The sequence below is a fragment of the Vicugna pacos genome, chromosome 6, assembly GCF_048564905.1.
Source record: "Vicugna pacos chromosome 6, VicPac4, whole genome shotgun sequence".
Taxonomy (NCBI): domain Eukaryota; kingdom Metazoa; phylum Chordata; class Mammalia; order Artiodactyla; family Camelidae; genus Vicugna; species Vicugna pacos.
Window position 1 is genome coordinate 71,522,716 of NC_132992.1, and position 22,468 is coordinate 71,545,183.

Here is a 22,468-nt window from a genome sequence, read left to right on the forward strand (position 1 = left end):
TGCGCAGCGGAACGAGTGAGATTGAGGCTTGCCAGCCCTAAAGAGATCTAGGGTGGTTGGAGGGTCCCCTCCTGCTCCCCTGGGGAAACCTGGCTCCAAGGTGTGGGAGTAAAGGGCTTTGGGAGGCCTGGGGGACTGAGAGCCAACTCTGCTAGTGGCCTCCCTGCCTCCCTGGGGACTATAGCGGGTGGTGGCGGAGGCGGGGTGGGGGGGGTGGGAGGAAGTCAAGCCACTTGGGAACCCACTGAGCCAAGCCGTGGGCAGGAGGAGGCACCACCGTGGCTCCCAGGCAGGCCAGGGCCAAGGCTTTCCCACGGGGTGCAGCTGGCCACCGGGCTCTAAGGAGCCATCCACCCCAGCAGGGCCTGGGAGCCCTGGGAGGTTTCCATGCAGTCTTCCCTTCAGGGGGTAGGGACTGGCAGGAAGAGACCCCTCTCCACCCACCACCACCCTCAGGTGTGTGCAGGGCACCCTAGCGAGGCCAGGGCACGGCTCACAGAGGCCTGCCACTCAGCTTTCTTAGCATCAGCTCGGGTCTTATTCATCAGCTCCTTACTCATGTGACAGGTAGGAACGCAGAGTTTATATCCCCAACATCCTGAAGACCTCAGGCTGGTGGAAGCCTAGCCCATTTGACCCCTAATGACCATTCCTCTCACTCTAACATGAAGAGTATAGATGTTGTAGAATTAGGAGGCACCGTGGAAGTCTCTGGAGACAGACAAACCTGGATTAGAACCTAAGCTTTGCCTCATTGGCTATAAGTCTGGGCATATCACTTAACCTCTCTGAGCCCTGGCTCCCTCCACTGTAAAATGAAGAAATAACATTTACCTTGTAGAGTATTGGAAAGTTTAGATGTAATATATGTCTCTGGCATAATGTAGGTGCTTAGTAAGTGAAGGACGCTGTGATTCTTATTTCTCAAGCCTCAAGAAGTGATACTAGTTGAGATTAGAAAGAATTTCCTGATCTCAGTGCTCAGCTCAGTTCTCCCTACCCGCCAAATTCTGCACAACATAGACAGCATGCTTGAGAAAATTCCTTATCTTTCCTTTTTCTACTCAGGTTGGGAAGCAGTTAAGCAAACTACCCTTTGCAGTTAGACAATGACTGCCTGTTGTTAAGGATGTTCCTGGCCACAGGCATCAAACCAGGGCTAGAAACTGTTCCAGGGAAAGGAGAGCCAGACGGGAGAGGGTGGGCCAATGGAAGCCACTAGCAGTCTCTGTCTGCAGGTTAGTTGCTGAGTGTCACTTATGCACCAAGAGTGGCAGGAAGCTGCTCAGACCCAGGCTTCCTGACTGGGTTGCACGATCATGAAAGGTCTGTAGGTGTTTTGAAATGCTCTCAGGTGGTTACGCTAACTGATTCTTTCTTGAAAGAGATGAGTTATAGAAATAAAAGCTAGTGACTAGGAATAGACTTACCATATGATCCAGCAATCCCATCCCTGGGCATATATCCAGAAAGAACCCTAATTCACAAAGAGAATTCACCTGCACCCCAATGTTCAAAGCAGTACTATTTACAATAGACAAGACATGGAAACAACCTAAATGTCCATCAACAGATGACTGGATAAAGATGTTGTGGTATACTTATACAATGGAATACTATTCAGCCATAAAAACGACAACATAATGCCATTTGCAGCAACATGGATGTCCCTGGAGAATGTCATCCTAAGTGAAGTAAGCCAGAAAGAGAAAGAAAAATATCATATGGTATCACTCATATGTGGACTCTAAAAAAAAAAAAAAAGACAAATGAACTTAAATATAAAACAGAAACAGACTCACAGACATATAATACAAACTTGTGGTTGCCAGGGGGGAGGTGGGTGGGATGGGACAGACTGGGGGTTTGAGATTGATGGATACTGACAGGTACATATAGAATAGATAAACAACTTTATATTATATAGCACAGGGAAATATATACAAGATCTTGTGCTGGCTCATAGGGAAAAAATATGAAAATGAATATATGTATATGCATGTATGACTGAAAAATTGTGCTGTATGCCAGAAATTGACACAACATTGTAAACTGATTATAATTCAATAAAAAAAAACAAAAAAGAAAAGTCACATGCACCCCAATGTTCACAGCAGCACTATTTACAATAGCCAAGACATGGGGGAAAAAAAAGAAATAAAAGCTAGCATTATTTTTATCAGGACTACCCAGTTTTCAAAATTACCACCACATCTTTATTAAGTAAATTAGAATCACCTTCTATGGAGATTTTTAAAAATTCCCTTGATTATGTAATGAGTATCCAGACCTACTGCTTTAAAGATCAATAGTAGTATGTCTCTAAATCTTTAAGACCATACCATTTATCAAATATCACTATTATTATCATCTCCACTGACATACAAGATCACATAGTTTTAGGAGGGGCAGGACTGAGATCTAAATTGAGATTCACATGACTTCCAAACCCAAGTTTTTGAACAGTTTAACATTCCATTACACAGCTACCACAGCTAAGAGGGTAACTGTGGGCCTTGGTCTCCACATTTTTTCCCCCCAGAATCACAGACTACTTGTTTTTCTTCAACCTATGTGCTTCGTACAATTCTCACTTAGGATGGACCTATCACTTGTAGAATAACTGATGTCTTGACCAGAACCAGCTCACTTCATACAGCTCTTTAGAGATGAAAGGGAAGAAGGAATATGAATGTCTTCAATAAAAGGCAAAATCCTCTAAGTGTAAGAAATGATGCTGTTTATTACTACTGAGTCTCCCCCAGTACAGGAGTTGTTTTCCAATATGCTATATAGTACTTGGTATAAAGAAGCTCAATAAATATTTGTTGCGTATGGAATATGTTGCTCTATGAAGAGCAACCATTAATACACAGTACTAATAACAACAGTGTCGTATTTTTTCTTTTTTTTAAACACCTTTATTGTGGTATAGTTCCTGTACATATTTTAGACATGCAATTTGATGAATTTTGATAGATGTATACACCCATGAAACCACCACCAGAATCAAGATAGCTAACATTTCCTTCATTCCCAAGAGGTACAATTTTCACATTCCCAATTTATCCCTTCCCACCCCCTTTAACCCCTGGTTAACCATAAGTTTGTTCTCTATGCCTGTGAGTCTATTTCTATTTTGTAGATAAGTTCATTTGTATCCTTTTTTTTTAGATTTCACATATAAGTGATATCATATGGCATTTTTCTTTCTCTTTCTGGCTTACTTTACTTAGAATGATGATTTCCAGGTCTATCCATGCTGCTGCAAATGGCATTATTTTATTCTTTTTTATGGCTGAGTAGTATTCCATATAAATATAAATATAAATATAAACATAAACATAAACATAAATACATACACACACACCACATCTTCTTTATCCAGTCATCTGTTGTTGGACATTTGGGTTGCTTCCATGTCTTGGCTATTGTAAATAGTGCTGCTGTGAACATTGGAGTGCATGTGTCTTTTTGAATTAGAGTTTCCTCTGGATATATGCCCAGGAGTGGGATTGCTGGATCATACAGTAAGTCTATGTTTAGTTTTTTAAGGAAAGTGTAGTAATTTTTCCTAATCACATGCCCTGGGACCACTACCGTGTCTCTCATTAGAATTTCCCTCCAAATTCCTAGCAATTAACCATGTTTAAGTGGCAGAGAATCTCAAGAACAGAGCCAAGTTTCCACAAGAATATAAATCCACATTTAAACAAAGCTTAGCTTCTACTCGAGCAGAATTAACTAGTAATACATTCTTACCTGGGCTAAGAATAGGGTTGGGCCCCTTGGAGGACGAAACAGAAGCTTAGTTAAGGCTCCAGCAACTCAAAAAGTTAAGCCAAAGGGGAATTTGTTGAGAAGTCCAAGGGTGGCTCTACCTTCAGGCCTAGCTAGCTCTAAGGGCCTAACTCAGCTCATTTGCTCTTTGCCCTCTCACTCTAGGACTTGGCTCTGCTTGCTTCTGCTTCTCCTGGAGCAGCTGCCTGACTTTCTCCTGCAGACAAGCTTTCTCTATGAGGCAGGAAGGGTTGCCACTGATAGTCCTAAGCCATCCTCCCTACAGTAGAAGAGGAGCTAAACCTGCTCTCTTCCGGAGGTCAATAAAGTCAATCACGGGGAAGGACTGAATGGCTTTGCACAATCAGGCAGCGTGGAAGTGGAGGACTGACCAGACTTGGGTGGTGTGCCATCCTTGTGGTGAGGGGCCATGTTGGGGCACCAGGAGGCCCTGGGATTGACACTTCCACCTGAATGACACATGCGATGAGGAGGGGCAGTTCCCAAAGGAAAGGGGGTGCAGGGCAGACAAAAACAACAGGTGTCCACTACAATAGCACTTGTTCTCAGGTTGCGTAGAGACATGACTTATCCACCAAAACAATCAGGGAAGGATAAAAACAGTAGTGCATTTACATGCCCAAGCATTGAGTCAAAGCCCTTCAGGAAAAGGAAGTGATATGATGGAGATTCTTTAGAACTGAAAGAGAAAGACACAAATATTTTGGTTGGCTTCCCACCTCCAAGTTGAGAATCATCATCATACTCACCTTACTCTCCAAATTAAGTTTGGAAACTGTTATTATGCAGATAATTAGTCAGAATGTTTGAAATTGGGATACTTTGGAAAAATCTGGAAGATTTGGTCAATTTACTCCTGCTTGAGAGAATGGGCCTGATGAAGGATTCTTCTTTTTCTTACAAATAACTTTTCTTTCTGACTATAAATGAGATATGTTTCTTGTAGAAATCTTGGAAAATACAGAACAGCACACAAATGAAAATAAAAATCACTCTTGTATCTGTTAGGATCAGGTGTGACTGCAAGTGATAGAAATCCCAAGGTAACAGCTTAAACGAAACTGAAGTTTGCTTTGCTCTTAGCTACATGAAGTCCAAAAGCCCGGTCTGGCATGGGAGTTCTGCTCCACAAAGGCCTCAGGACACCGAGGCTCCTTCTAGCTCCCTGCTCTGCCATTCCTGCAGTGAGGCCTGCATCCTCATCATCTAAGCCGGCAGAAGAGAAAGGCAGCAAGAAAGAGAAAAGGACAAAGAGGCTAAGGACCCACGTCAGCTATCTGGTAGGGAAGGTTCTCAGAAATAGCAACACAGCACATCCACATCATTGCATTGGGAAGAATGTAGTCACCTGGCCATATCAACCTGCTGGGGAGACTGGGAAATGTAGTCTTTTTTTCTAGGTGGCTATTTGCCCAGATAAAACTCTACTACTATAAAATAATGGCTTTTGAGGCAATCAAGGGTCTCTGATAAACCTGTAATCATGCCACCCAGAGATAACTACTATTAATATCTTGGTATATGTCATTTATACAGACACAAACACACACATACACCTATATATAGACAGATAGATAGAGATACATGAAGATATATATAAAGGTATATGGTGTGTGTATAAGCGTAAGTGCGTATATGTTTATATATATATATTACATATGAATAACATATAAATATTTTAAATGAAATTGAGATCCCACCAAATATACTATTTTTATCCTGCTTTTTTGAAAAACTGCAGATCGTAAAGTCTCTTTTATTACCTGTTTTAGTATTGAGTCATTTAACAATCCTAGTTAGAATAGTGTAATGCTTTATGATTCTCTCTTTTTTTCTCTTTTTTTTTTTTGGTGGGGGGAGGTAACTAGGTTTATTTATTTAATTTGTTTTTTAAGTGGAGGTAGTGGGGATTGAACCTAGGACCTTGTGTATGCTAAGCATGCGCTCTACCACTTGAGCTATACCCTCCCTCCCTTTATGATTTTCTTTTAAAGAGATATTTTTATTTTATAAATCCTGGCTTATGGAAGTTTTTGTTTATTTATTTTGAAGTAATTGTAGATTCACAGGAGATGAAAGGAATACATCCAAGGCCCATGCATCCTTCTCCCTGCTTCCTCCAGTAGTAACATCTTATACAACTACAGTGCAGTATCAAAACCAAAATACTGACACTGGTACAATTCATAGAGCTTATTTAGAATTCACCAGTTATACACAGATTCATGTGTAGCCTTGCCATAATCAAGAAACTCAACATTACTATCCTTTGTGTCACTCGTTTATAGCCACATTCATCCCACTCCCACCCATCCCTAACTCCTGGCAACCACAAATCCATTTCTTATCTCCATAATTATGTTACTTCATGAATATTACATAAACGGAATTAGGCAGTATGTATGCTTTTGAGATTGTCTTTTTTCACTCAGTGTAATTTCCTTGAGGTTCACCTACATTGTGAACATCACATCACAATAGTTTTGTCCTTTTTATTGCTGAGCCCTATTCTATGGTATGGATGTACCGCAGCTTGTTTAACCAATCATTTGGGTATTTTCCAGTTTGGGGCTTATTACTAAGAAAGCTGCTATGAACATTCATGTACAAGTCTATTTGGACATATATGCTTATATATTCTCTGGGGTAAATGACCAAGAGTGCAATTGCTGGACTGTATTATAAATCCATTTTCAGTTTTGAAAGGAACTGCCACACTATTTTCCAGAGTGGCTGTATGTGACCCGCTTTTTAAACTTAACAATACGTTGTCAACAATTCTCCTTATCATGAAGAAATTCCTACATCATTAAATAGCCTACTAAAACATGATATTTCATTATATGGCTGTACTATAATTTCTAAACAATTTGCAAATTTTGATTATTTAGGAATATTTCTTATTTTTGTGTAATAAATAATGAAGTGAAAAATATTGTGGATAAATCTTTGTGCCTATTTTGGATTATTTTCTTAGGATAAATTTCTAGACATAGACATGCTGGTTTAAAGGGTATGAATGAACATTTTAAAGTCTTTTGCTTTTTTTTTTCTCAAATTGTCCTACAAAAGGTTTCAATTTACAATCACATAGCAATAGATGAGAATTGGGAAAAGTTTCTGAAAACACTAATATTTCAATAAAACTAATTCAATTCAAAGTCAAATAGTTGGTATACATAATGTATAAATAGATCTTATATGTCAACTTGAAAAAAATAAATATCCAATATCAAGATGCTTTGGGCTGCAAGTGACAGAAATTTCCAATTAAAACAATAAAGAAATAAATAAATTTCCAATATAAACAATAAAGAAATTTATCACTCCATATAATAAGAAGTCTAAAGGTAGGGCAACTTCTGAATTTATTGATTTCACTCACACAACTTTAAAAAAAGGCACCACAGTACAAAAAATAATGATGCAGGCTCTGAAGCTAGATTGTTGGGTTTATATCCCACCCCTTCCACTTATTTAGTGTACGACATTCAACAAGCTACTTATCCTATTTATGCCTTAGTTTCCTCTCTTGAAAATGGTTATATTAATAGTATCTATCTCATAGAATTATTTTATGGATGAAATAGTTAATACCCATCAAGTAAAATACCCATCAAGTGTTGATATTATCAAGAGCCTAGGTTCTCTCTGTTTTTCTGTCCTGAAATCCTCAGCATGTTAACATTATCCTCAGTCTTGAGATCTCATGGTCACAAGACAGCTACAGTAACTCTAGGAATCATATCTAAGAAGGCCAGAAATATAAGCGACTAAGCAGTCTTCTCTGTTTCTTTCTTAAGAACAGACAAATCTTTCCAAGAAGACCCAAACAGATTTCCCTCATATCTCACTGGTAGAAAATGAATTACCTGACACAAATCCGTAAAAAAAGGAGAACAGAATTACCATGGATCAACCAGGATTTACTCATAAGCTAAAATCACCTTCTCTGTGGGTAGAAACCAAACAAAATCAGTTCTTTTTAACAAGGAAGAAGGGAAAAATGGAATTGAATGGACAATCAGAATGTCTGCCATACCTCATATTAGAAAAATGGGCAAACCACATGCATCAGCAACTCATAAGAGAGCAAATGCAAATGATAAATAAAACATGAAAAAATGCTCATCTTGATTAACGAAATGAAAATTAAAAGGAGTTTCTATATTTCCTCTTATCAATCTGGCAATGATAAAATGAAAAATAATCATCTACAATAGCAACACACATATAAGGTGCCTAGGATTAATTTTATACACAAGATATGCAAGACCTATATGGAGAAAATCATAAAATTTTTACTGAATGACATTAAAAAAGACCTAAACAAATGGAGATACATACCATGTTCACGAATAGTAAGACTTAGTATCTTAAAGATGTTAATTGTCCTCAAATTGATTTATAGATTTAAAGCAATGCCAATCAAAATCTCAATAGAGTGGGGTTTTTTTTTGAAAAATAGACAATTTATTTCTAAAATATATATGAAAGATCAAAGGCCCAAAACTAGTCAAGACACTCTCAAAGAAAGACATATGTAAGGGGATTTTTCTTACCAGATAGCAAGACTTGAAAAAATAAGACAACAGTAATTAAAATAATATAATATTGGTTAAGGGATAAGCAAATTTAGCAATGGAACAAAATAGAGGGTCCTCAAACAGATTCACACAATATAGAAACTTCACATACTACAGTGGGAGCACTGAAAATCACTGGAGAAAGAATGGAAAAAGAAAATAAAGTTTGATTCCTACTCCTCACCCTTCATAGAAAGTAATTCCAAATTATGTGTAAAGGTGAATTTTTTAATTATTCAGAAGAAAATACAGGAAATTGTCTTTATTCCCTTAGATTAGGGAATGATTTTCTAAATAAAACACAAAAAAATTAACTATAAAAGACAAGGTTGATACATTTAATCATTTTAAAATCAAGAACACTGTTCAAAGACATCGCAAAGTGAATAAAAAGATAAGCCATAAGCTATGAAAAAATTAGCATGCATATTATATAAAGAACGCCTATAAATCTATTAGAAAAAGATTTTAAAAATAAAAAGAAAGTAGCTAAAAAGACACAAACCCAGATTACTTCACAAAGGAGAAAAAAACACCTGACCAACAAACACTTGAAAAAAGGAAATGAGTCACCTCATTAGTAATCAGGAAAATAAATTAAGATTCCAATGATACATTCATTTATATTCACCTGATCTACCCCCCCCAAAAAAGTTGATAATATCAAGTGTTGGTAAGAAGGTAGATCAACTAAAACTCTTTAAGCCCAACTGGAGAGAGCATACAAGGATTCAACCACTTTGGAAAACTAGCACTATTTGTAAAGTTGAATATTCACATAGCCTATGACCCAGCTGTTCTACTTGTAGGTATGCCAAAATATACACAAGAATATTTATAGTTTATGTTCTCCCACCCTCAAAAAAGATTGGAAACAATCCAAATATCTGTTGAAGGAAAGAGAATACATAAATTGTGGTATAGTCACATGATGGAACATTACGCAGCAGTGCAAACAAGAGGCCTATAGATAATGTAACAACATGGATGAATTTTAGGCATGTCATACTGAGTAAAAAAAGCAACTTGTAGAAGATTACATTATAATATCATTTGTAAAAAAAAACCCAAAACAAGCAAAAATAAACAATATATTGTTTAGGGATTATAAATATATAATAAATTTTTTAATAAAGTAAAGGAGTATCAATCAAAACTTACTTTAGTGGTTATCCTTGAGTATAGCAGAAGGCCGGGAAATGGGGTAGAAGAGCACACTGACATGATGTTACTGGCAGTATTCTAGGTTTTTTTTTTTTAATGTCACATGTGTATTGATTTTTTAATATTGTGGTAAAATACACGTAATATAAAGTTTACTATTTTGACCCTTTTTAAATGTGCAGTTCAGAGGCATCAAATGCATTTACATTGTTGTACAGTACAAATGCACATCCATCATCAACCATCCATTTCTAGAATGCTTTTCATCTTATAAAACTGAAACTGTCATTAAACAATAACTAACCCTTCCCTCCAGCCTCTGACAACCGCCATTCTACTTTCTGTGTCTATGAATTTGAGATTTTTTAAGTTGACAGATGGGTTCATGGGTGTTTATTTCATTGTCATGTTTCATAACTTGCATGTATATATTATATACACACAACACATACATAATTTCGTATGTATAAAGCAGTACATGTTGGCTTTATTACCTGGAAAAATAATGACAGTATTCCAAAAATGGCCAGAACATGGTAGGTGCTAGTAAGCATGTAAATTAAAACAACTTTTAAGACATTTTAAACTTAACACACAGTAAAAGTGAAAAATATTTTATGGCTTTGGGGAGCTATTTGTTTTCAATTTTGGTTTCTTATTATTCATTGACAGTATGTAGAAATATGATTGATTTTTGTGTGTTGACCCTGTATTCTTGCTAAACTCACTTATTCTAGGAGGTTTTTTGTTATTATTGATTCTCTGGGATTTTCTATGTAGACAATGATGTTTTCTTTGAATAGGGACAGTTTTCTTTCCTTCCAGTCTGTTTTTAAACTTTTTTTTTTCTTGTCTTATTACACTGACTAGATATTTGAGTATGATGTTAAATAGGAGTGGTCCTTGGCTTGTTCCTGATCTTAGAGAGAAAAGCAGTCCTTCACGATAAAGTATGATGTTAGGTGTTCTTTATCACACTGAAAAAGTTCCCTTCTATTCCTAGTTTTCTGAGTTTTGGGGGTTTTTAAATACAATTTCTGTGGAATTTTGTCAAATGCTTCTTGCTTCAATTGATATGTTCATGTGGTTTTACTTAGATTGTTAATATGGTTTCTCAAATTGATTGATTTTCAAATACTGAAACAGCTTTGCATTCCAGGTTTAAATTCTACCTGATAATTATGTATCAATCTTTCATGTATTGTTGGATTTGGTTTGCTAATCATTTGTTGTAGATTTTTGCACCTGCATTCATGAAGGACATTGGTCTGTAATTTCCTTTTCTTGTACTGTATTTGTCTGATTGTAGTATTGACATATCTTTTTGGAGGGCAATTTGTTACCTGTAACAAAAGTCTTAGAAATGAGTGTGCGCAAAGATTCCACTTCTAATTTATCTTAAATAATAAGAGATTTTCAATACACACAGACTTTAGGTTCAAATACACCTGGATTTAAATGTGAACACATCCCCTTACTAACTGCTTCAATTCTGTAGCTGTTTCCTAATCTGTAAAATGAGGATAAGAGGACCTACCTCTCAGAGTTGCATTAGATGAGACAATTCACGCACAGCGCCAAACATCTAGTAAACTTTAAGTAAATGGTTCAGCCTCTGTAGTCTGTCCAGATGGAAGGATATCATCTTTGCTCCCATATTAGCTCCCAATTCAAACTTCCTTTTTGGTGGGTATTCAGTCTCCTCATCCCTGATTCCTCTTACAGAAGGCGTGCTGGACGTTAGGAATGCAAACGCAAAAAAAGATACCGCCCCTGCCCTCAGGCAGCGGAATCTATTAGAGACACAGGCGCAAACTAACCAGTATCATGCAACATAACAATATAGGTGGTGGGCGGAGGTCTGCCCAAGGGGCGGCAGGCCCTGGACTCGCACTCTGAGCGTCTGTGTCAGGAGGCTGGGCGGTCACCGGAGCTGAAGAGCCGGAAAAGAGGGCGGCAACCTCTCCAGTGTAGCCTCGGGTTACAGTGGGGGAGGCACAGACAAGCTGTTTCCACAGCAACGGGGCTAGCCACCCTCTTGAGACCTCACGAGTCAGCTTTTTTCAGCGTCTGAGAAGGCAGGAAAGGCTTCCGGCCCTCCTGCCGCGGAGGCGCGCGGATGCCCGGCTGTGACTGAACCGCTAGAGCTCCAAGTCTCTGATTGGCTCAGGCAGGTGGAGGGGGCGGGAGGAGGCAGCGAGGGGCGTGACCCTGCCGTCTCCCGAATTGGAGTTTTATATCGCAGAGCGGAAGCCGGCCTCTCCTGCCCCGGAAGTGCAAGCCCTGAGGTCGTGCAGGTGTGGATTCCGCCGGGAAGGCGGCTTCTTTCGAGATGCCAGGGGCTGCGGCCAAGGGCTCGGAGCTTTCCGAGAGGATCGAGAGTTTTGTGGAGGCACTGAAGCGGGGAGGTGGGCGGCACAGCTCTGAGGACATGGCCCGGGAGACCCTGGGGCTGCTGCGCCGGATCATCACGGACCACCGCTGGAGCAACGCAGGTGAGGCCGGCCTAGCTCCATCGCCTCCCTCGCCGCTTTCCGTTCTCGATCCCCAGGCGGAAAGTCGCTCAGGGCCCACTGCGCGTTTGCCCCTCTCACTCTCTCTCTTTGGACGGCAGGGGAACTGATGGAACTGATCCGTAGAGAGGGCCGGAGGATGACGGCCGCGCAGCCCTCAGAGACCACAGTGGGCAACATGGTGCGGAGAGTGCTCAGGATCATCCGGGAAGAGTATGGCAGGTCAGGCCCATGTCCTGGGCCCGGGGTTGGACTCACTGATGAGTTTTGCACAGGCCCCTCTCCCTGTTTGGAACTTCTACGGGACCTGAGCAGCGGTTGTTACCTCAATGACCACCTCTCTTACCCACCTCCCTCTTTGGGTCTTGTTGCCTCCATAGACTCCACGGACGCAGCGACGAAAGTGATCAGCAGGAGTCCCTGCACAAACTCTTGACATCCGGAGGCCTGAGCGAGGATTTTCGCTCTCATTATGCTCAACTCCAGTCCAACATCATTGAGGCAATTAATGAGCTGCTTGTGGAACTGGGTGAGTCCTGATCCCTAGGGGGACAGGACAGGTTGCAGGCAGCTGAGGGAAAAGAAGACCCAGGAAGTTACTCATTAGCAGAGATGGGAGATAACCAGTCCTCTGTTTCTCAAGGGTTTGCCCTCATCCTGATTAGGAAGGGTTGAAACAGGTGGCTGGACTAAGATAACCCTCTCCACATTTCCTTTCAGACCAACCCTTTTTAGACTGTAAACTCGCTGTGTCAGAGACTCTGGGAAGAGCTTTATTTTTATTTTAAAGAAGAACCCCCTACAACTACAACTGTTGGACCCTCCTTCACTAAACATCTTGAATTTTTATACACACACACATATACACATACACACACACATACACAGGCCGTCTCCATCCCCCTTGTCTTTGTGACCCAGGAGACCTGCAGATACTCATTACAGTCAGAGTTCCCAGGGGAGAAAGAACTAGATCTGTCTGTGCACTGAGCTGCGACTTCCAAATTCATCCCCTACTTATTCCATGGCCTCCCTCTCAGGTGGAGGTGTGTGGCCACCTTTTGGAGGAGGAGTTCTTTTAGGGAGAGACTCTGTTTACCCTACTCTCAGGACTTAAGGATTTCCCAAATTGGACCATTTCTTGCCTGAATACATTGTCTTCAAAAGTTGTAAGGAGCTGAGGGCAAGGGTGATGGAAGTAAGTTGATGAGTTGGGGTATTGCTGGGCAAAAAGAGCAGGCTAAGAACTTGGGAGGCAGAAAGTCCCAGGGAAGTAGAGCTTTTAAGAAAATGTGACATTTCACATTAAGTCCATTTACCCTGTGTTACGAGGATCTGTTTGGTGGGCAGTCTGTGTGAAGGGCACATGTTCTGTCATGACTGTCTGTGTTGTAGCATGGTGTTTCATATTTTTCTTGCAAAATTGGCTTCTTGCAGAAGGGACAACAGAGAACATTGCAGCCCAGGCCCTGGAGCACATCCACTCCAATGAGGTGATCATGACCATTGGCTTCTCCCGAACAGTAGAGGCCTTCCTCAAAGAGGCTGCCCGAAAGAGGAAATTTCACGTCATTGTGGCAGAGTGTGCTCCTTTCTGTCAGGTACAGAGACTGCTAGAGTTACTACGATAATTTCAAATGCAGAGGGAGTAAAGGAGGGATAGGTGGATTCTGTGCCATCACTGAATTGATAAGACACATTGAGAAGATAGAGTAAAACATAAAGAGAATTTTCAAGTTGTTCATCCTGTGAGCATTCTTAAGCCTTGATTTAGAAAGTTGGATGAACTGCTAGGTTCAAGGAAAAATAAATATTGGTTCTTTTAGGAATCAAAATAGGGTAAATTACCTTGAGGATGACTGGTGCTTGGTCTGACCTCATTCAAACCTTAAATAAATAATAGGCCTCAAAAAAGAAAATACGTAAGAATGCAGGATGTTTGTGAAATAATGAGCCAGGAGCTATCTTGTCATCTCTGCCTGATGACACAAGCAAGTCATATTTCCAGTTTTGTGGCTTTTCTAGTGCTACTGTGGAGTAGTAAACATTTATTAGCTTCCCCTGGGCTTCCTGCCATTTACCAGAGAAGACCAACCAAGTGAGTTAGTTATTTCTTGGAAATTGTGTGTTGGATATGCCCAGTATCACAGAATCCATCAGATCCAGTTACATTTGAGAGGTCTTTCACTCCCTGACTCATTCTCCCAGCATCAGCCTTTCTCTCCTGTTGCAGGGTCATGAGATGGCCGTCAATTTGTCCAAGGCAGGTATTGAGACAACTGTCATGACTGATGCTGCCATTTTTGCTGTTATGTCGAGAGTCAACAAGGTGGGTGTATTTGGAGTCATGTTGAATTCATGAAGATTATACTTTTAAAACTATTGATTCCCTCCCACCGCTGCCAGCGCATAATACCCCTGAAAGGAAAAGAAAGTTTCTAACACCATTTGAAAATACATACTTGGGCCTTTTTAGTCTATTAACTGATTTTTTTCCCCCTTTATCTGTATCATTGTTCCTGACTTGGAGGAGCCTCTTTTTGGTTAAAGCATTGAAAAGAATGAAGTGGGACTAAGCTAAGTGTGTCAGCTGCTAGAGGTCAGGTGGAGCTTGGCGGTGGTGGATGGTGACTAAGAAAGCTCCTCACTTCTCAGGAGGTGTGACAGCGAGATTTCCAGGAAAGACAGGGCTAAGAGCAATAGGTACTGCAGTTTTCCGTCTTACTACGTTCATTCTTTCCTTGAGAATCCACTTTTATGCTTGAACTTGTGTTCTGAGCCTAGAATTCCTTTCCCTCTACTGGTATGTGACCCTCACAATGCCAAGACTGAGGTCTGAGCATTCAGACTCTTGTGCCCAATGGCCTGTTTAAGGTTCTGTTCCCAGAAGTCTCACCTTTTTCTTCCTGTTCCACAGGTGATCATTGGCACAAAGACTATCCTGGCCAATGGTGCACTGAGAGCTGTGGCAGGAACTCATACTCTAGCCCTGGCAGCAAAACACCACTCCACCCCACTCATCGTCTGTGCACCTATGTTCAAGCTTTCCCCACAGGTACGTCTGTCTGTCTCTAGCTGGTCTCTAGTCTGTCTCTAGCCCACAAATGGGAGTCAGAATATAGGCTTGAACTCTGGGCCTTCTACCTTCTCGCTCTGGGGCTTCTCTTTATCTGCATTTACTCAGTGGATTAGATCACAGAAATGTCTTGATCCAAGAAAAGCCATTGATAATTCCACCCTGTCAGCTTCAGGGAGTCAGAATTGGAAGGTCAGGACAGTATGTAGTTGGAGAAGGCCCTTTGTTTCCATTGCCACCACTCCCTGCCCCCTCAATCGTTTCTGAAAATGCCAAGGAAGTTGAAACTGGGAACATAGAATTGGTTTTATTTGTCATAGTTTCAGAAACTGTCCTCTGTAGCCTGAATGCAAGCAGTTACTGAGTGAAGAGCCATTTCACCAGTGATAGAAACTATTTGCTTTGAAAATATCACCCTATCTGTAGGTGTCTCCTTTTTTAAAAATTGAGGTGAAATTCACATAATACAATCATTTAAAAATGTATAGTTCAGTGGCATTTACTGCATTCACAGCATTGTGCAACTACCACTCTCTAGTTTCCAAACTTGTTCATCATCCCAGAAAAACATTCTGTACCCATTAAGAAATCACTTCCTATTCCCCTTTGTCCCATCTCCTAGTAATCAGTAATCTGCTTTCTGTATCTATGGATTTGCTTATTTTTGGTATTTCATATGAAAGGAATCATATAATATGCACCTTTTTGTTTCTGACTTCTTTCACTTAGCACAGTACTTGATTCCTTTTTATGGCTGAATAACATTCCGTTGTATGGGTATACCACAATTAATTTATCCACTCATCTGTTGATGAGTATCTGAGTTATTTCAGCCTTTTGGCTTTCGTGAATAATGCTGCTGCAAATCTTTGGGTACAAGTGCCTATGGCCATTTGTTTTTTATTTCTCTTGGGTATATACCCAGAAGTGGAATTGCCAGATTTCCATTTTTTTCTTCTAATTTTTTCTTTTCCAGTTCCCTAATGAAGAAGATTCATTTCACAAGTTCGTGGCTCCTGAAGAAGTCCTGCCTTTCACAGAAGGTACAGAAGTTGCTTGAATGTTATGTGTGCACATGCCTTGTGTGCTGTTTGGTTTGTGTGTGTGTGTGTGTGTGTGTGTGGTTTTGTGTATGTGTGTTTTTGTATGTGTGTGGTCTTTTGGTTTTGGTTTTGATGGTCAGTGAGATTGAATGTTATCAGTTTGTGTTTTTTAATACTACTTGTGGGGACTCTTCTCTTTAGCAGTTTAAAGTGCTTGAGGTCCTGATCTAAGCCATGTTCACTTTCTTATGAGACTAATATATTTTAGCTGCATTGACTGGATTTGACTTTGCAGGTTGTTTGAGACACAGGCAATGACTCAGTGGGAAAACGTACTTGTTTTCAGTTGTTGCAGGGAGTCATTTAAGCAGGCTCTGAAATATTCTTACTCATGAAACTTGTCTGTATCCTTTTGTGTGTTGGGGTCCTTTTCTCTGACTTCCAAAGGCAGCAGCTTTGTTCAGTGAGCCTGCTGCCTCTTCAACAGTTGGTATGGTCTTCAACACCCTCTGGGAGCAGTACTCCGGGTGCTGATTCTTCTTGGAAATTGAGTAACTTCGCCATTTATTCAAACATTCATTCTTTTCAAGAAATGTTTATGACTATTGAGCACCCACTGTGAGTCCAGCACTATTCTAGGCACTAGGGATGTAACAGTGAACAACATAGACAGGCCCTGCTCCCCCAGAATTTACTTTATGTTGCAAAAGATAGACCAGAATATGTCAGGTCATGGGATGTTTTAGGAAGAAAATGAATATGGATGATGTGATGGAAAGTGACTAGGGGGCTACTGTGGACTGGGGAAGGATCTTAATGAGATGATGTTTCAGCTGAGTCCTTTAGGAATGGAGCCTGCCATGTGAAGATAGAATTTTCCAGGCATTGGTACAAAGGGCCTGAGTTAGGTACATGCTTAACCAGTTGCACAAAGATGGCCATGTGGCTGGAGAGCAGTGTGCAAGCAGGAGAGTGGTACGAGTTACAATTAGTGTAGGGCGGTGGGGAGGGGCCAGATCTTGATGGTTGCAATCCCAAATTTGAATTTTATTCTAAGGGCAGTGGAAAGGCCCTTAGAATAAAATTGGAGCATTATAAGCATAGGACATATCATGGTCTGAAGTCATCTCTTCTGGTTTGCATTTCGCTGCACCTACCCTGCCTTAGGGTAGTGAGTATCCCTGCATTACTGAGCCTAGAATCTATATGATACTTATTATGGAGCAGAGTCCTCGGTTTATCTTTAGCTCATGTGATTGCCTTTCAGGGGACATTTTGGAGAAGGTCAGTGTTCATTGCCCTGTGTTTGACTACGTCCCCCCAGAGCTCATTACCCTCTTTATCTCCAACATCGGTGGGAATGCACCTTCCTACATATACCGCCTGATGAGCGAACTCTACCATCCTGACGATCATGTCCTATGACCACCACCCATCCTAAGCAGGAGCTGCTTAGGCAAACAGAATGGAGAGAAGACTTCAGTGCTATGGCCGAAACGCATCTTCTTTGTAATGGGGACGTGAACTGGAGTTAGCCCATGAAAACCTGAAACTGTTTACTGCCACTTGAGTCCTCCCATAACAAGGATGCACATCCGGGAATGTTTTTTGCTTTTTGGGTCTTAACAGAGCATCAGTGCTTGATCTGTTGTTTTGGGGCCTCTTAGTCATTATGGGTGTCTGTTTCAGGAACTTAAATTTTCTGGTTCAGTGGTGTGTTCAACATACCACTGAAGACCTGTTTTTGCTCAGAAATGACTACCGCACCTTTTCCGAAGCTGTGCCAATAAAAGCTGCTCGAAGGTTCCTGGGTTAGTTTGTTTATTGTTCTGCTCTGACTGAACTGCCTGAAATGGCAGCAGCAGAGTCCTTTGGTGTTTTCATGGAGGGCAGTAATTAGAGGTAACAGCCGAAGACAAAAATGCAGATGAAAGTATTTACAGTTTCCTTTCTAATTCACTGGAAGTGGTCCCAAACAACTTATTAATAATCTAAGACAGTGCTTCCAAAATCACTGATCATCCAAATCATCTGGGAGCTTAAAAAAATACTGTCTTGGGCTCCATCCCAGACCTACAGCATCTAATCTCTGGGAAGGCACCTCAGAATCTGTTTAAAGCACCCCAGAAAAGAACCCACTCATGTACTGTGAATAGGATTGTAAATTCATGCAGCCTTTTCCAGGGCAGTTTTGAACTTGCACTTCTAGAAGTATTTTTCCAAGCACATGAAGACACAGACAAGAATGTCCACTGTAGCAGCTGTAATGTCACAGCCTAAGTGTCCAGCAACATAGCGTTTTGTGTTCTGTTAAAGACTAGAAAAGGTTTTAAATAAGTATGATGTATGGTGGAACATTATGTATACACTGCAACAGAGGTTTCCAAAGGTGGCTTGAGGGCAGTGTGTCTGGATTGAAGACATTTTGGCTGGTTCATCTAGTATTTAATTTGAATTAGTTACCAACATTTAAAAATCTGGAGATTGCACATTAAACAAAATCACATTTCTTGCTTCTCTTGAAAACTTGGAAAATTTGGTGACTCTGAGCCCACATTCCCAAATGGCAGCAGTTGGCTCTAGTTGGATAGCTTTTAATTCCATTATGTGGAAAACCTCCAGTTTTCTTCAGTTCTGCTGAGGTCCATGGAACTCATTTATGTTGTCTGCCTAACCCTTGTAGGCATCTGAGTTGTGCCCCTTGTGTTAATGAACGGATAGGGTTGTAAGCAAGTCTACTTTATATTTTCTTAACCAAAAACCAAGCTGCAGAACAATATGCATGATATGACCCTTACTTCATTAAAACCAAACAAAATATGTGCATGCATAGGATAAAAGTGGAAGAACACCACCAAACAGTGGCAAGCAGGAGGACTTCTAATTTTATTTAGTGTGTTTGTATATTGTTTCCATTTTTTACAATGGGTACTACTTTAGTAATTATGTTTTCAAAAAGTCTCCCCAGGTAGTCCAGATGATCTGGCATGTTTGGGAAGTTTGGTCCAAAGCAGATGTCCAAGGCGGACCCAAGTGTGTAGGGGAATCCTCTGGGATGTCATCGCAAAGTTGGCTGCCTCCTGCACCTGTGTCTCTGAGGTAGTGGGAGGAAGCAGTAGGAATCTGCACGTTTAACAAGCATCCAAAGGGATTTTAACAGGTGATTTGGTAAACTGTTTTTACCAAATATGTTTTGGTAAGCACTGGCCAGAGCTGGGTTATGAGGGAAAGGCCTCTATTCTCTGATACGTACATGACATGGACAGATCTTTGCTGAAGACTCTTGCCTTCCCTGATCGGGGCAGCGGGGCGGGGGTAGAGGGTGGGGAATAAGACTGACCTAAAAACTCTGACTCAAGAAGAGCCTGACTCACTCAGGTCTCCATCTGTCAATTATTTCTTAAGGCATCCAAGACCGCAAGCCTTCTTAAGTGGCTTAAGCTACCAATTTCGAGAGTTTCCTCCTCTGAAGGCACCAATTCTAACAGCAGTTCACTTGGGTACAGTCGTGGTCTGGAGTAAGAGCAGCAGTGAGTCCAGGATCTTAAATCTGTTTCTGTCTCCAGAAATGCTTTATGATACTTGTCCTTTGTGCATTTTAGTCTCTGGGTTTAAAATTAGTATCAACATCCTTCCCAGGCTTAACTGAGATGGACGAAGGTTACGAGAGCAGAGGCTCTTTCTCTGGTCAACTCACAGTGTCTAAAACAGAACTGCACAAATGCATATTCTTTAGAATCTTTAGGACCTCAATCAAGTAAATCCCACAAATGCCTAGTTTTTCTATTTATATGCCTCGTTTTTCTATTTCCCTCTCTCCCTTTTCCTATTTGAGGAGGAGTAAATATTGGAAAGGAAGAACCTGATCTGATCAGGGAGAAGCTGAGGAGTTTGTGTCAATTTACTACCTATCAGCCTTTGGGTTGCCTCCCACCCCTGCCTTTGCAGGAGAACCCAGAAGCTCATTAAAAAAACTGTTGTAGCTTGGAGAGAATTAAAAGAGGATTCCATGGATATGAAAGTCTTGCTGAATATGCTAAATAAACCAAGTTAGATCACTTACTCAATACAGTTTGTAAAGACACTTTTTCCCACGGTTTATATCTTTGAGTTTGGACGGAGGGCAGGAAAGGCACAGTTCTTGGAACTCAAATAAGGAACAGGAATTCCTAATTTAGCCTCATAAGAGAAGTCTCTGAAAAATAGTCTACCAAGAAAAACTTAAGTGTAAAGTGATACCTCAGAGAAAGAAGTCCTGGTACTCCTAAGATCACAAGTTTCACAGATGTGCTTCAAAACCTACTCCCCCATCAGCAAGGACACCTGCTCAACAAGAGCAACATTCTCCTAACATCAGCAAGACAACTCTTTAAAAGATAACATTCCTTCTTGATCTTGTAAGGGGTCACATGACCTGCCAGGATGATGCTTAGATCTGGATTATGTAAACTGTCAATTATACATCATTTGATGAACGGCCCTTTGTGTCCTATAGCTGTGTCATGTAATTGTCTTGATTCCTAACTGGTGGAACAGTTCTCAGAGCTTTCTGAAATGCTCTTCCTGTGTTATAATCCTCAAATTTGGCTTGAATAAAATTTTCCATTTCTTTCTTAAAAAAAAAAAATGAAGGCTGCCTGTCACACCGTTCCACCGTGGAGCGCCATGACTCTGTAACACCACATACGTAGAACTCAGTACATCAGAACTGTTTTGCTGTAAGATAGTACCAGATGGTGATGTGATTACTGTAAAGACCACATACCTTCCACCTGTTCTCCCAAAAACTCCCTCTGCAGACACACACCTAGTTAACACAAAGGAGGTATTTTGAAATGTGATTTGGAAGTGTTTTTATATCTGGCCTACTTTGCTTTGAATTATTCTTTCATCCATCAAACAGCTGTGCAATGGCTAACCAATTACCATTAATAAAGAGCTATAATCTAAGCTTTCAGTCTTAACGCGTAACGGAGGGCTGCCTTGAAGCCTAACCACACTTGAACTGCTCGCCTGATGTTTATATTAAATACTGTGCTTAGGAGGAGGAGCCTTTCAGTGGTGTTTTTACAGGCAAGACTAGTGACATTTAGAATTAAGGCCTGCCTCGAGAAGGAAGCTACTTAAAAACTTGATGAGATTCCCAAGATCCATAATTTATATGTAAAATTCTACAATTAACTACCATAAAAGAGAGGTGATGAAGTACTTAAGTAATGATAAACTAATAGCTAATAGCAGTAGCTAACTCTAAACTACATTAAAAACTTTTTTTTTAAAGCATGATTGGACGCACCTTGCTTTTGAAGTAAATAAGAGCAAGTTGTTTAGTCAGGCAAGTTGTACAGATAAAATCCGGCCGAATCTTGCTTCTTCACACCACTACTTGAGTCGTGGTAGCTTAGTGGCTCGATAGATTCCAACGTGTAAGACACTCAGATTCCCACAGGCTTTGATCGAGTTGCCTGAACTTTATCGTGTGTGTCTGGGTAATACTGAGTGCTCTGTGACACATGGGCATGGGGTGAAAATGATCCAAGGGCTTGAAAAATCCTAAGCCACAGGATAACTTCTTTTTTCTTTACATCCTCCTACAATTTCTGCTGCAATACGTTTAGAAAGGACTCACTCAGTGTTACTGAGTGATAATAAATGAATAAATGGAGGCATAGAAGGAAGGAAGGGTTTATTTGGTGCAGATTATCCAGATTTTTGGTTTCCCAGGCCTCCTTCTTTTGTCTTCTGAGCCCACCTTTTTGCCATCTCACTGTTGAGGAGCCACTTCGGCGGTGAAGGGGTGAAAATAGGCACGGTATTCAGTGGCACACACACCAGTCAGTTCTCATTGGTAGCCAGCTTTTGGAAAGGGTTTTGAAGGAATGAGGTGCACTTCAGTGGAAAACAGGGCAAGAGAGTCAGGTTCTTTGTGCCGGAAACTGCCCCTCCCTCCTTTCAGGTGTGCAGTCACTGGCTCCCACCTGAAGCTTCGGCTGAGCCTGGTTGTCATTGCTGTCTGGGGACTGATAGGCTGTCTGTTCTCACTTGACTTGGCTCCCTCAGCCCCTACATATTGGCCTCAGGCCCTCTCCTACTCTGCTTGTTTTCGATGCCTTGTTCTTTTCACTGTTAGGCCCAGATCCCAGCTGTTCACTTCTGTCTGACTTCTGCCTTGCTCTGATGTCTGATTGCTAGACCCTCTCCATTCTCAGCTACTCATGGAGTACCAGATCCACGGCTAGGACCTGGACCTTGCCCTAGTCCCCTCCCCGGCCTCTCCTTTCCTTC

At 40.9% G+C, this 22,468-nt stretch overlaps 1 protein-coding gene and 1 long non-coding RNA gene across 2 annotated transcripts in view; one reads left to right on the plus strand and one right to left on the minus strand.

Annotated features, from left to right (window-relative positions):
• Positions 1-11,686, minus strand: part of LOC107033687 (uncharacterized) — a 32,266-nt gene extending 20,580 nt beyond the window's left edge. The window contains exon 1 of the long non-coding RNA XR_004190438.2: positions 11,089-11,686. This is a non-coding gene — a long non-coding RNA (uncharacterized lncRNA). The remainder of the gene's footprint in view (positions 1-11,088) is intronic.
• A 116-nt stretch (positions 11,687-11,802) lies between these two features.
• EIF2B2 (eukaryotic translation initiation factor 2B subunit beta) lies at positions 11,803-17,989 on the plus strand. Its single transcript, XM_006206079.4, has 8 exons — positions 11,803-12,046; positions 12,166-12,286; positions 12,445-12,593; positions 13,502-13,665; positions 14,298-14,393; positions 14,982-15,119; positions 16,117-16,183; positions 17,451-17,989. The coding sequence occupies exons 1-8, from the start codon at positions 11,884-11,886 to the stop codon at positions 17,606-17,608; spliced, it is 1,056 nt and encodes a 351-aa protein (XP_006206141.1). The 5' UTR covers positions 11,803-11,883; the 3' UTR covers positions 17,609-17,989.
• The last annotated feature ends 4,479 nt before the right edge of the window (positions 17,990-22,468 follow it).